Source organism: Plectropomus leopardus, chromosome 1, assembly GCF_026936395.1.
Source record: "Plectropomus leopardus strain MGB_pleo_1.0 chromosome 1, ASM2693639v1, whole genome shotgun sequence".
Lineage (NCBI taxonomy): Eukaryota > Metazoa > Chordata > Actinopteri > Perciformes > Serranidae > Plectropomus > Plectropomus leopardus.
This window is the reverse complement of record NC_142176.1, coordinates 21,626,322-21,641,267: the sequence shown is the minus strand read 5'-3', so window position 1 is coordinate 21,641,267 and position 14,946 is coordinate 21,626,322. Positions and strand designations below refer to the sequence as shown.

Sequence of the window (14,946 nt, the reverse complement as noted above, 5' to 3'; positions counted from 1 at the left end):
TATAGTGTGCCCCAGGGATGATATCTTTCTGTAGGCCAACCTGGAGGCTAAGGTCGCCCTGGTCCCTTGCCAAAAAGCCTATGGGATTTTTCCATTGGATTTTGGATTATTGTAGAAAATAAGCTCTGTGGTAAACATTGTTTATGATTCTTACACATTTTGTTCAGCAAGACAGTCTTCAAAAATTAACATCATTTTCAGGACTTTTAAAGCTTAAATGTAATTGCCAGAAGGAAAAAGTTATTGTTGGGCTAAAACATTATACACTACCATCATGTTGCCACCACTACAAGGCTGTAAAGCCATGTTTTGCATGGTGATGACGCACTGTAGTCTCATTTAGCAACTTGTTATCAACCATCTTTTTTTAAGACACATAAAAGCTTCAAAGTTCGCAAGTGGGGTATTTACTTATGTATTTTATATCCTGAAAGTCTCTTTAGCCTGTGTTTAGACCTTATTTAATGGATTTAGGGGTTTTAGGACTCATTTCTGGGGTACTCTATAGTCAACAGGTCAACATTACTGTCTTTAAAGCCCATTTTCCCCTGCACAAAAAACAGCTAACATCCACTAACATTACAACTATGTCAAATGACCTCGTCACCAGAATTCATCAGCTCCGATCAGAACAGATGGAAACAAAACACCCAGATGAACACGTTAATTTTAGCTCTTAACCAGTGAGATGCAATGACATGCCACTGCAAAATAGTGTCTGCATCTGCCCAAGCTGCGCTCAAACGTTGATGAATGCTTAATAATTAACCATCATAGAAGAAACCACTTTTCCATGCTGCTACCATTTACTGACCTGTTTTGTACACGACGTCGCACAATAAACACCAAAAAAAAAACCCCACACAAATACAGAAAGATAGTAGAGCAGAGCCGTGTACACGGCTCTGCTCTACTATCAGTGGGAAAGGAGTCTATTGCCTATTTTTAGCGGGTTTTCTTGTATTTAAAAAAAACTGTGTACACAAACTAATTTTGGTGGAAATGGTGTATCAGAAACTGTGGCATGTTCATTTTTTAAGCTATCATGTAGGCGGTGGTGTCTCAGTGAAACTACAGCATTCACTGGTACCAGTCATATCAGTGTTAGCCCCTGACTCGCACTAATACATAACACATTAAAACAGGATTGTTGTGGAACTTGAAATGGTTTCAGTATTACTCTTTGCACATTAGATAACTATTAATATTTACTGTAAAAGTAAAGAAAACAAAGTATATTAGTTATATTAGTATATTGAGATATTTCTGGAGGCACCACTGGCTGTCATATCAGCAAACACTATCTGCTCAGATTATGAACAACTATCTTGTCATTTAACTTAATGGACTTTGGTTCAACAATAAGTTTATAACAATATAAAATGAGATATATGGGCTCCATCACTCTGTGAACATGAGTGAAATCAGATGTTTAGATCATACTCTTCTCACTAGGATGCATTGTTTGTAAATTCGCACTTAGAAAAGACGGCAATTCATGCATCTAAATCAGCTGCTCCATCTGACAGGCTTTGTCACACCTCAATAATAGAAATGTCATGTGAGACATTTCACAGCGAAAAACAACAGCAACTTAAAAGACGGATCGTCCAGCAGCAGCACATCACAACCAAATCTCAATGTGTGAGCTCCAGACAGCTGAGGACCTGTGACTCTCTGCTCCCTCAACTTTATTAAATACACACTTACACCCACATGCATACTGTACATGCACATACACACACTTGAGTCAAATGTCAATCACATTAAAATGATGAGCTGATTCATAATGTAGATTTTTTTTTTTACAGCGATGTATGTTACATAATGCATTGTTTCTACACGTTTATGCTCCAACCTTTTCACAGTCCACCCACAAATGTATTATTTTCATGAATGTATTTCCAGACATTGCATAACGTTTATAGATTTTTAGATTGCACTGACAAAACAGCAGCCCTCGAATTTTTGCAAAACAGAGGCGAAGGCTATGAAAGACAATGCATCTAAAGAAATAGTCAAAATTACTGAAGGAATTTGGATTAATCATAATATAATGCAAAACATTTAAAAAAAAAAAAGCTTTTGTTTGACTCTGTTAACTTGTGTGGTTACAGTGCACTTAAAGATAATAGAAATGTGAAGGTTTCAGCTGTCATGGCATTTTATTCCTGAAGGCTTTGAAATTTCATGATTCTAAAGTGTCCTTCAGACGGAAAGAACATTTTCTTTTCATTAGAGCTTTGCAGAATGGCTGGATATGCAGTGTGTTGAACATGGAAACTGGCTGCCTTCTGACATGGCTATCACACAAAGTCATGTTTATTCCTGCAGCTTTTTTCAACCCCACTGCCTCTTTCTCCATGGGTATTGAGACTCAGAAGGAGGCGTTTGCTTTGGGGCACACACCTGAGCCCTATTACGCCACAGCTCCAAACAACGGCCATCTGCTGCTGCTGTTGCTGCTGTGTCGGTTCAGCACCTCACAGGACGTTCCCTGCATTTACACATGGATTATCTACTCAGATTCTCCCTGCTGCTTCTCCCCAGTCACTGACCACATTGCATGTATAATAACCCAAATAGGAAGATCCCTTAACATGGCCTGATGCGCTCACATTTTCAGTCAAACAGCTCCAGTGTGTTTGTGAAATATCATCTGCAGTTTTCCACTGGTAGCTCCCTCGAGAAGGGGTATTTTTGTACATAGGTAGGCTTTTTTGGACATTTTCAAAGAGACTATTGATTGTAAAGTCTTTCTTATTGGTGATGGTAGCTGCAGAATCCCTGTTAATGGTAATCAATCACTGAGCTTGTGTTTCAGCAGGCTCTACTTCCAAGTAACAGCTCATTTAACAGTAATGTTATCTCCACAAGTCTCCTCCGTCATCATTATATTTGCCTTACTGACCTACAAATACTGTGGTCACGAAGATCCCAGCTCCCTTTTTACAGAATAAACATGATACACACATACATCATAGAGGGGAAGCTGACAGTGCAGCACACACGCAACCTTATTGATTTCAGTTGGATAGTGGAGTATAATTAAGCAGTCCAAGTACGAATCACTTAAAATCAACAGAGAATATTTGGTGTTTGATTAAATATTTAAATGATCAAGTATCAAGTTTGTTGCCCATTTATTCTCTGTCAATAGACAAGTAACTGATTAATTGTTTGAGCTCTGAGTTAGTCTTTCATCATGACTACTTGTGCATATATATATATATATATATATATATATATATATATATATATATATATATACACACACACATACATACATACATAATAGGGAATCACGTAAAAACTATCAGGAAACTTCATGTCTGACACAATACCCACAGGAAATAATCGACTCAAAATCCAAGTTACTTATTTTACACAACCTCACTGCAGTTATTGTGAGCATTATTAGGTTAATTGTACAGTTTTTCACTTGTTCTGTACTGATATATTTTTGCATTGAATATAATATGAAATATCCATCAAATCTGTCACTTAGTCAGGGGTCAGGATACTCAGTGGTAAAAGAGGGTATCCATAAGGACAAAGGTTGGGAACCACTGCTATAGGGGACATAGGCAGCCACATTTTATCTTTTTTTTATTTTAATTTAAAAAACAAACCTGAGAGGGGCTTGCCCTAAAGTGCTGGATGTGCTAGGTCCTGCACTGCATTTAGAAAAGGCGGTAAGAGGAAATGGACCTCAAAATCCATTGTGATCTGTTGAATATGTGTTGTAGTAAACAGATTATTTTTGCAGTTCTCTATTTTCAGAATAATAGGACCATCCCTTTGAGTTTCATTTCAGCCATATCAATCACCCCTGGACTAAAACGTCTTCACTGTCCACTCACCTTCATTAACTGAATAATTTATTTGCGTTCAGACAGCTAGAACACAGACAGACACTTCAGGAGACACAAGCAAGGACATTTAGTCTCACCCACTCCTGATTTTTTCAGTATGTGTGTGCTGATGTGCTCGACTTGGGATCATTTTTGGAAGCGGGCATTTTCTAATGAAGATAACTAATGCTTTTGAAACCAGCAATCTCATCAGATAGAAGTTTTGTGCACCTGTGTTATTTTTTTATCTGCTTTTTATTTATTTTCACCACAGAACATGAGGACGGTTCAGACTTGTCTCTGAGTGTCTGTAGTCATGGCAATCTCTAATATTAACAGTCCATTTTGGTTTATGTCCGCCAGCACATAACCTTCTGTATGAAAATTAAAATTCAACTTTGCCCTCCCTCTGCAGAGGCTGAGTGTTAAATTGTCCCACTGGGATGAGATTTATTTTTTTTTCTCACTTCCCACCTCTTTTGACCTTCCTTTGCCTCAGGGGTCGTTATTGACTTCCACTTATACTACCTGTGCATTAACATGCTGTAGATAATGCGCAGGTCTTTTATATATTACAGCAGTCTGTCATATTTAAGAGGCTCTGGTAGTCAAGACTGCATTCCTTTATTTCTGGTGACCTGGCTGTAAAAAAAAAAAGGGGGGGTTTGAATTTGAGTTACTGATTAAATTAATCTGGTAACACACTCATAAATCGTATGATGACTATACTGTCACATCAGGTTAGTGACCTGCTTTCAAAAACATCCTGCTATTTAAAAAATGGCTTTATGATTCTGTAATGACAGTCAACAAAGCCTTTTATCTTAAATGCTTTCATGTCTCCATTAATGTCTACAGTTTGTAGCTCTGGTGCCACCTACTGCTGCAACCATGAGACTCATAAAGACTCTGTATTACCTACCGCTCCGAGCAAATCCGCAGCTGTGCAGGACACGAAGCCTTGAAAAGTTTCAGAAATGTCTCCAAGATCAGCTTTGATCATGCAGTATATAGAAGACATTTTGACACGTCACAGCAGGAGGAGCACAGGTGTAACTAATCAGACGGATGATGGCTGAATTTCATTCAGCTGCTTCAGTTTCAGGGTCCTCGTTTTGTGCATGTCGTCACACCATCATGTGTCACTGGTTCATTTGAATAGAGAGGAGATGTCGTTGTCATTGGTGACACGTGGCTTTTTTCACCTATTCATAAAAGAGAGCTTAGATCTGACTTTTTTGCAATCCTACATAAAATGTGTTAACTTTGTTTTAATCTTTAGCTTTTTAAACATTTTGGTTAAAATGAACTTTTAAAAGAGTCTGCCTACAGCTGTGACCATGGCCTTGCTATATAAAGTTTCCTAACTAATTCAGCTGTTAACAGGCTACAGTAATCCTGGTAATTCCCATCCAGCTGTTTTGGTTCTTTGTTAGTTGTTCTACATTGTGTTTCACCATGTTTCCAGGCTGTTAAACATCAGGCGTTACCAGTGAATGTTTAGTGAGTGATGTTGGTGAATGAGGTGAGGATTTCCTCAGTGGACATGTGAGACTTTTAAGTGATACTATGAAAATAAAACCATACTAAAAACCTTTAACAAGTGATTCATGAACATTTTTTCTTGGCAGAGTGAGCTTCCCAGTCCTTCTTTGATATCTAGTAAGGCTGTGTTCAGAATCTTTCAGTGTGTTTGAGTATTTTTTTCTAACAGTATTTCAAGCTACATTTGGATTGGTTATTTGTGTACAGACCCTTGTTTTGTTTCAAATTAATTGTAATAATTACACTAGGTGGTTATGATTTCTCAATAACCAGCATGTCTCTTTAAAAAAAATCATACACTCATATCTAAGAAAGCGAGCCATTTGTATGGAAAACGTTCTTTTTGTGGTTTGAATCAAATTTTCCAGATCCAGCTTGCTGTGAATAAGCTCACCCTTTTGCAGGTTTGGGTTTAAGGACTTGTTGCTCTGACAGCAGTTCATGATTTAAATTGAGCCAGCTTCAAATAACTAAAAAATTCAGACATGTCAAATTGTAGACATTTGGATCATTCTGTTATCCACGTACGAAGAACAAGGCCCAGAGCTCTGAACCCAAAAGTCAATCTAACACATTTGAGACCATCTATAAATCATACCTTGTCTGTGTTATTACATGTAAGAGTCAGTAAACAGCTATATTTACAAGACGGCATGTGGCTCTATTCCACAAAGTCCCCTCATCTCTGACTACACACTGAAAACGTTTAAGAGATAATCATGACATTCTCACATTGATCTTTTTAACACTTTATTTTGCAAAGTTCCATAGTGATTATTTTCACTTCTTCTTTTCCACGTCCTGCTCTGCGGCCTCTTTGGCTCTCTTGGCGCGGATGCCGAAAAGACGAGCGTTGGCGCGGGCCATACGAAGGCTGGCGAAAGCCTTGAAGTTCTTCTCATCCTCAGAGATAACCCGAGCCTTCTCCTTTTTGTGCACCTGGGAGAGAAGAAAATGACAACACTAAGCAAATAGGTTTTCTCACATTGCTCAATTCTTTCTGCCAAATGGCAAAATCCAGCCAATTTAACATTGACTTTTGCAAACCAATGCCCGTGTATAATGCTTCAATTTGTTTTTCAGCTCGATTTTAAAAAGCAGTCATCAGAAAAAGGGTTCACGTGTTTCATCAAAAAAAATACAGAGATTCCGGAGATTTGTCATCATCTGACTGCTGTGATTTTTCACACATTTAGTGTTTTTATATTTCTGAACAGTCATCGCTAACACATGATGGCATATGAATGGCAAACGACAAAATCTATCCAAGTCCATGTTATCTGGTGTGCAATTTCAAAGACAAAAATGAAGGTTCATTTTCCAGCCCAAACTAAAGACATTCATTTACAGTGATTTCACCGCAATCTATCCCAACATCCTGGTGCCAAAGAATCTCTGAAGAGTTGAAGCTTACCGTTTTGATGGGCATGACTGGACCAGCGAGCTGAGTGGCCATCTTGAGCTCCTCCTCCTGAAAACATTACCAACAGTTAATTCTTCAAAGCAAAAGGAAACATCGCAAGGCAGATAAACATCCTGCGAAGGCTGACGTCTGGGGGCTGTGAAATTACTTAAATAAAAGGCAGTCAGGAAAAAAAGCTTAAGGGTTATTTATTTTCAACCACAGCAATGCACTTGCAGGCTGTTGGGAGGACAGGTGTAATATATAATCTTACTGAGTAATAAATCAATTACTGTTGTAACTGAGGGTGCACTGACAACTGAGGCGGTGAGCGATGTCTGGTCTTCAGCCCCCATTATTTTTCCCACCGTTGGAAGTTTCTATAACATTACAGGCCCTGGATGTTTTATTCAGCTCCTGGATAATCCCTCAGTATACTTTAATTCTTCACTTTATGTGAGATTTAGCGCAGAGAATCTTGAGATAGAGCACTAACTGACGGGCTAATGTGAAGAGGCTACACGGTGCAGAGATGAGCTGCGGTCGTGTAACAGCAGCAGCACAATATATTTGTGTTTGACATTTTTTTTCTTGGGCCCTTGTCTTGCCCCAAACACAAGCACACGCACGTACGCAGTGCTAGGACCCGGGTCTAAATTAGGCCGGACATGACCAGGGCTCAGCCCCGACACGTTGGCTCCACTGAGGTGGCCGCCCAGGTTGATAAAATCTGAATGCCAGTTTTTAGTGCTGGATCTAACCTGCGTAACAGCAGTAACAAAACATTTGCTGATCCAGCGGACTTTGGATCAGTCTTGGATCAGAGCGGCCACCTACTCTCCTCCTAGCAACGAAAGGCCAAAAACACCCCAGCAAGCAGCGTGTCCCAAAACAGCCGCCCCAATTACTGAGCTGAACGGCGCCTTTTCCACCCTGCAAACCAGCCTTTGACCAGCATGGCAGACGGGGGCTGCAGCACATGATTAATCTACGCTAGTCTAACAGCCTGCCCTGGATTCAAACCTCCACCGCCTGATTTCGTTAAGCAGAAACCAAAAAATTAAAAATCGCTTCTGCACCCTGGCGTGTTACACCGGTTGCACTTTTGGTATTTTCGCCGTTGTGCAGCCTGAACATGTCGGTGATGCCACGTCAGCAGCGGCCATCTTGGCTGTTTTCAAAAATGCATTTATGGTTCTAGGTTTATGTTCACCGTAGTGTCAGCGGGACAAGCCACAGAGTCACAGATTTTACAGAAAATGTTTATGTTCCACAAGTTAAAGAGACGTCGTCTATAATGCTGCCCGTATTGAATAAACGGTCGGGATTGACCCGACTCTGGCCCAGCCGGTTTGAAACCTGTCTGAACACGAGGGAGACCAGATGCATCTGCCAGAGCAAACATGAGCCCACAGACTCATCTGATTTCCAGGCTACAAAGCACAAGCAATCAAATAAACACTCCTGAAAAAAATCGAATGAAGCACTAAAATCTCATTTAGAACGCAAATTAAAATCTTTTACAAACGGCGTGCAGCTGCCAGAGACCAAAGTTTAATGGTGTCCTGCAAAGATTACGGACATATCACTGCACTGCACTTTTTTTTTTTTTTTTTTTAAATCTTCTAGTTCACTCAAACACAAAACTCTCCACTTTTAAGTGCAGGAGGAATAAAACCAATTTTAGCCGTGGTTTTTGTTTTATTAGTCATAAAAGCTTGTGTTTAAGCTGTTTTCGTAAGATGCGGCAGCAGTAAACAAACACTGCAGAGGGCTCACAAATTGTACTTATTCGATTTTGAGGGATGACTCACTCCTACGGACCACATGCCTTTCATGAATGTTTTAACACTTGTTTTTCGTAGGAAAATTAGTCAAACAATCAAAACGACAATTAACCACAACTGTGGTCTGCCACGTGCTCCACAGACTGGATGTTGGTTTTTTTTTTCATTTTTCTTATTTTTTTGCCACAACTTGAAAAACAAACTTACAGTGCTGTCTCCCTTCTTAGGAGCAGAAGCCTTCCTGGGGAACAGGATGAGCTTGGAGCGGTACTCCTTCAGACGCTGCACGTTGGCCTGAAGAGATTCTGTGGATCTGTTGCGACGGCGAGGGTCAACCGAGATGCCGATGGTGCGGGCTGTCTTTTTGTGGATGCCAGCTGCCTGTTGGAAGAACACAGCACATTAAGAGTTAAACAAGATCCTATGATTTGGATGTCATGTTCACGTCCTGATTACTGGTGTCCAGTGTGTGACATCTGATTAGATTTTCATGCTGAGTAACAAAAAGCAGTCATCAGAAAAAGGGTTCAAAGTATTCATCAAGTAAATACAGAGATTCCGGAGATTTGTCATCATCTGACTGCTGCGACGCCGAACATGCGAGATCGTTCTTATATTTCTTGGCGGGTCGGCCGATGATTGCGCGCTAACCCACGTACTTTAAGTGCTATTCTTTATTTACAGGAGACAACAGATTCACTTGCAAAAGCAATGGACATTCATATTTAAAACATGAGCCTAGTCCCGCCTTAGTCAGGATATTGATTATCTGTTATATTAACATAATGTGGCATTTACAAGAGAAAAATATTTGCATATACCCATTAATATTTATGAAAAAACAAAAACAAAACAAATGCACTCAATTACAACCTGTTCATAACGATTCAACACTTCGACCCAATAAACAGGAGCCGAGCACTCTGCGCTTTCTTTGTCTTTTAGTGGCCAGAAAAATCTCGATTTTAAAGGCTGGCACTTTTCTTCACAGCAAATTGATGACAGTTTGGCTGATGTGGAGGATCAAACTCCAGAGTGAGACTCTACTGCACAGGCATTAGATTCCCTCAACAACTTAAATAGCAACTGGCAACTGAAAGAAAGTGTTACTGAGGTTGCAAATTGTAAGCACTTTCCCTCATCAATTTTTGGTCAGATTAATTGATTTTTTTTCGGGCATTTTTGCCTTTATTAGATAGGACAGATCAGCAGTGTGAAGGGGGGGGGGTGACATGCAGCAAAGGGCCACGAAATGGACTCGAACCCGCGACCGCTGCAGCACGGACAGTGCCATTATTCATGGGCCGCCTGCTTAACCCACTAAGCCACCGGACACCCCAACTGATGATTTTTTTTATTAAAAACTAAATAAAAGCTTGCCTTTACAAAATATCAAATGTGTTTTGTACTCAATCAAAGCTCGCTGCAATTTATTTCATAGCCCATCAATTAAATTTCACATTTGATTAAATTCTTAACCAATTAATTATTTGTTCATTACTCATCATCATCCATGGTTCTTATTCATGAAGATGAGGTCTGACAGAAGCAATCAGCACAGTAAAACACAAACTGGACAAAGTAGACTTAAAAAGAAACATAACCTTGCCACTATTACTCATGTTTGAGCCTGCTTCTTGTGAAGCAAAACAAACAGGTCCACATGTTGTGAGGTCACGCACGTCTTCCTCCCACAGCAGACAAATACAAGCGGAGGAAAGAAAAAGTACAGTTTGGCAAGAACATCAAGTGTTTGAGCGGCACTTTGTGTTCTTCTGCAGCTGCTGAGTGCTTTGGTTGGGTAGGACGCATGATTCATCACAGGAAGGTTGAGCTTGTTCTGCTTTGCGTTCACAGCCGTCAATAGCATTTCTGAGGGGGAGGTCACCTCCACAAACACCAGGTTTGACAGTTTTGGTGTTGCTGACTTACAGTTCAGTTTCATCAATCAGTTGCTTTCCTGCTTTTTCGCGTTGGCGGAATAAATTCTGTGGGACAGTTTTGACGCACTATCCAGTATTTTTGAACACTTAAAAGGTTACTGATAAAATTATTCCTGAATGTAAAACAGCTATAAACAGACAACTGGAGAGTTTTACCTTGAGCTCCTCCAAAGTGAAGCCACGTCCGGCACGAACCTTGGTGTGGTACCTGACAGTGGGACATCTGACCTGTGGCCTTAACGGTCCAGCTACAGGACGTGGGGCAATGCGACGGGCCTTAGCCTGACGAGCCTTTCGCCTAAAAAACGAAAAGTATTTGTTACGACTACTGTAAGCAATGCCCCCTTTCAGCCCCAGAAACTATGACAATATATTCAGGTCTGTATATTCCTGATCGTGTTTCTCCAACTAATCATGACAAAAACAAAAACAGAGCTTCTCAGATCTTCTGAGTGTTTTGAGGTTATTATACTACTGCACATTAGAAAATTGTTAATCTTTAATAGTGAATTGTTCAAAACAATGTTATTGATGAATGTTGATTTGTTACATTCTGTTTCTCTGTCTCATCGACCAATTCTCATATCGGCTTTAATCGAGGAACTGACTACATGACGGATTAATATCAATCGCTGCCTTTACCACGTACTGCAACCACACTGCATTTGACTCCTTGACTTGATCAATCAAAATCATGTCTGCATTTACAGACAACTACCCTCAATGGGATAAAAGGAGCCCTCATAGTAGGGATGGGTGCTGAAACCCGATAATAAACAGGCACCGGTGCCAAATTATTTAAAACCGGAGTATTGATAATCTCCAACATTAACGGTTCTGCTATCAGTATTAAGGAAATAAAGACAATATTTTTCTTGTTTATTTGGGTTAAATCGGCATCACATTTTACAGATTTTATCTATCTATGATGCATTTTCACAATTCAATCCAGAGCACAGCTCTCATGTCAGAGCCGGCAGCCTGGTGCACGTGTGAGGGACGGGGACAGCACTGTCACTCTGTCCCACAAAGACACACACAGGGCCCTGCTCTCAGAGACACGCTCCAAAGTCTGGTTATATTTTCACAACAGTTGATGTCGACACTGTTTGTCGCCACAAGTGCAACAATTCTTTTGCATGAAAGGGCGAAAACATTACCAGTCTTTCAATACATCTAGTGTGCATCACATTCAGGCGAAGAAATGCTCCGTTTACAATCGCCACCTTGTAGTTCATCTTCAGTTTACGCCATCCACCTCAGTATGTTACAGCCTATAATAGTGATTTGTTCAACACAATGCTATTGCCTAATGTAAAGTTATAGACTGTTCTTACATACATACCATACAAACAAAATGTTGATTCTTTTTAAAAAATGTACCTTCATTTTATATCCCCTTAAAAAAAAACTCACAGAAACAATAAGAGTACAATTATACTATCAGATCAATGAGAAGTAACAGTAAGAGTAATACTGCTGCTAAAATATTAATACCAATTCCAACCTAATAGTTTAATTAAACCCCATCATTCAAAGAAATCCACATGCAGGACCCCTCAAAGCAGGATTACCATTACTTATATTAATATAAAGCGTCTGTTATTTCACATTTTTACACCCTGACACACATTTGTTAATGTCCTTTGAAACTCCTTTGGACTCCAGTGTGGCCCTATGGCTGTAAAACTACAGAGAACTGACTTGTCCCCTGACAAAATACATTGTTGATGTTACCTTTAAGAAAATACCCTGACAACTTTATTTTAGTTATGGTCTACAGTTCAGTTGGTTTCTTTCACTACGTCCAAACACACGAAATACTGATGCAGCTGATATCTCACAGCAACAATATACTATGTCTCAATTAACTTCTTATGGCTTATTGCATTTGAAATGTGTGTATACATATATATTTACTAATAACACTTGAGCCTGGCCTACAGAAAAGCGCAGTTTAAACGTTGTCTGTAACCACTTTGGTGTTTAAATGCTGCGTCCGATATGCTACTTGATTATAGATTTTATTTACATAGTGAGATAGAGAATAGCAGTACTAATATCCAAAACTATATTAGATGATTTTCCCGTATCGTCCGTACTTCATGATGCACTCTCACCTGCGGATCTTCCTGGCGGGCTGGTTGAACCAGGTGCGCACTCTCTTCTGCCAGTCCTTGTGAAAGTGGGGGTTCAGGAGCATCCCATTCCGGCTGGGGGCCATGGCTGCCTACTTCTTCCCTGAAACACAGCACGGCACACGGACATGAGCAGCCTGTCACGCCGGCACACCATGAGTTACCGGGGCTGTGACCGGGATGCTAAGCTAGCTGGCTAACGAGGTTACCGTTTAGTCGGACAATTCCCGTTAACGGCTTAAACACTCCACAATAATTAGTCCTAGTAATTTCAGCATCTGATACGAGTTTTCTTTTATTTAGAGGGACACTGTTAGTATCTGGAGCTACACGTTGGCCTCTATGCTAACAGTCGCTCATAGACTCTGCCTGACCGGAGCTCACTATTACAACAGATGTCATTCAGCACTTTAACAAGGACGGAACAACGCAATAATCACCTTAGTTCAGAGGTGACAAAACACTCTATTTTATGATGTAAGTGAAACTCGTATATATACAAAAAATACTAAGGATTGAGGTAGATTATTTTAAAATCTGTAGAGAAACATTTAGCATACCTACTAGGGAGGAAAATGGCCGAAAGGAAAAAGGAAGTGGTAATGCGGTGGATTGTGGGATATGTGTCGACCAGCCAATGGCAGAACAGAATGTATCAAAGAGTATATGTGGGATAGTTATCTCCACAGGAAAAATACGATAATACGTAAAATTGAACAAAAATACATAGGACTTTTTGAAGTAATACACTGTATTATGTAATGATTGTGTAAAAATATATTCTATTAATTTAGAATCGCTATTTTTTGTGGGTTACATGTAAAATCCTTGCCAAAATCACTTAAACCGGGCGCAGAGAGAACTAGCTCATTTAAGCAAAACCCAGAAGTACTTTAATCATCTTTGTTTTGCTGCAGGAAAAATCCAACGTGTGTGTGTTTATGTTGTCGTATACTACGAATTTGCCTGGAATTATTTATTCGTTAGGTCCAAAAATACAATTAACATCAGTGCAGTTAACGTGGCTGAGTTTGGGTTGGAAATAGGCCCAGATTAGTGATTAGATTGGAGATTTATTAATCGTATGATTTATGAACTGCTTCTTTGTTTCTAAAGATTGGACAAGGATAGTAGACTAATAATATCCACTGAAAGCCTTTAAAGCCCCTTAATATCTAAGCCTGTATTATTAGTAAGTATATTGTGCTTCTTTTCAAAAGATGTAGCCCAGCCTAATTTACATTTGCAAAGCTTTAGAAGTCTGTGGTAATGCTGTTTACAATATAACAGATAATTTATTCATGATCTCTTTTTATGTACACGTGTGATATTGTGGGCTGCGTTTTGTATATAACAATTAGAGGTGAAGTTTTTGTGTTGGCCACTAGATGTAGGCCTAGCACATTTCATCAGTAGTCAGCAGTAAGCTTGTTAGATAGCCTTATAGTGAGATAATATACATATATTGGCAGGCCTCAACTGGCAGCCTACCACTACCAAATTATTTTCTTAAAGTTAGCCAGCATACATAGACAATTTCTTTATGGTAGCAGGATGTAGATGTAATAAGTATGTGGCTGTATTTGGAAATGACTAAAAACAAAACATTCAAATGATGAGTGAAATAAAAAAATATTTTGGATCACCAAACTGGCCTACAAAGCAAAGGGGTTTGGAGCCCGAGGTGCCAGGTGTCCCTAAATCTGAGTCTCCTTTTAAAGTGACTACTGTTAGCAAATCACATAAACCTGGGAGATTTTTCTTTTCATTTTGTGCTTCAGGAACAGCCTTCAGCAAACCCTAAAACATGAAAATTTGATTTCAGTGGGACAACAAACTGTATTTAAGGCTAAGTGTCCTCTCATGAAAATAACATCTTACTGATCCCACCTTCAGTTATTTGTTAACAAACTCTTTGTGCTCAGTCCTGTCTGAACTTGTTTCTCTGCATGCTCCTGAGTCAGTGTGCCTTCTGTGGACACAGTGGAGGGACTAAAATCGCATTCAAAAAGATAATTATATATCTAGATCAAATTTATCTGTTGTCGTTCATTTTTTGTTGCAGTGATCAGAAACTGTGCCATAGAGGAAGGCCTAAAGCAAAATGTCAACAGCTTCTGCTTTATGATTCCTTGATATTACTGATGCATAATGTATCTTTTAGTAACTTGGTTGATGTTTTTTTTTGTTTAATTGAAACTATGCTACTTTTCTCTCTGAAATGAATCTGAATATGTCTTTTTTAAGTAGCCTACTTTTAAAAAAACCTAATAAAAA

At 39.4% G+C, this 14,946-nt stretch overlaps 1 protein-coding gene and 2 non-coding genes across 4 annotated transcripts; all 3 read right to left on the bottom strand.

Moving 5' to 3' along the window:
* Positions 1 to 6,136: 6,136 nt before the first annotated feature.
* Positions 6,137 to 13,336, bottom strand: rpl13 (ribosomal protein L13). 2 transcript variants are annotated; one of them, XM_042489272.2, is made up of 6 exons: positions 13,230 to 13,336; positions 12,652 to 12,772; positions 10,688 to 10,829; positions 8,796 to 8,969; positions 6,814 to 6,870; positions 6,137 to 6,338 (listed from the first exon to the last, which is right to left on the bottom strand). In XM_042489272.2, the coding sequence occupies exons 2-6, from the start codon at positions 12,753 to 12,755 to the stop codon at positions 6,180 to 6,182; spliced, it is 636 nt and encodes a 211-aa protein (XP_042345206.1). In that variant the 5' UTR covers positions 12,756 to 12,772; positions 13,230 to 13,336; the 3' UTR covers positions 6,137 to 6,179. The 2 variants fall into 2 exon arrangements, with proteins under 2 accessions (XP_042345206.1, XP_042345125.1); XM_042489191.2 differs by lacking the exon at positions 13,230 to 13,336 and adding an exon at positions 13,110 to 13,229.
* LOC121948377 (small nucleolar RNA MBII-202) lies at positions 6,486 to 6,565 on the bottom strand. The gene has a single exon (XR_006106143.1). It is a non-coding gene; the product is annotated as a small nucleolar RNA MBII-202 (small nucleolar RNA).
* On the bottom strand, positions 9,081 to 9,163 carry LOC121948371 (small nucleolar RNA MBII-202). Its single transcript, XR_006106142.2, has one exon. It is a non-coding gene; the product is annotated as a small nucleolar RNA MBII-202 (small nucleolar RNA).
* Positions 13,337 to 14,946: the final 1,610 nt, after the last annotated feature.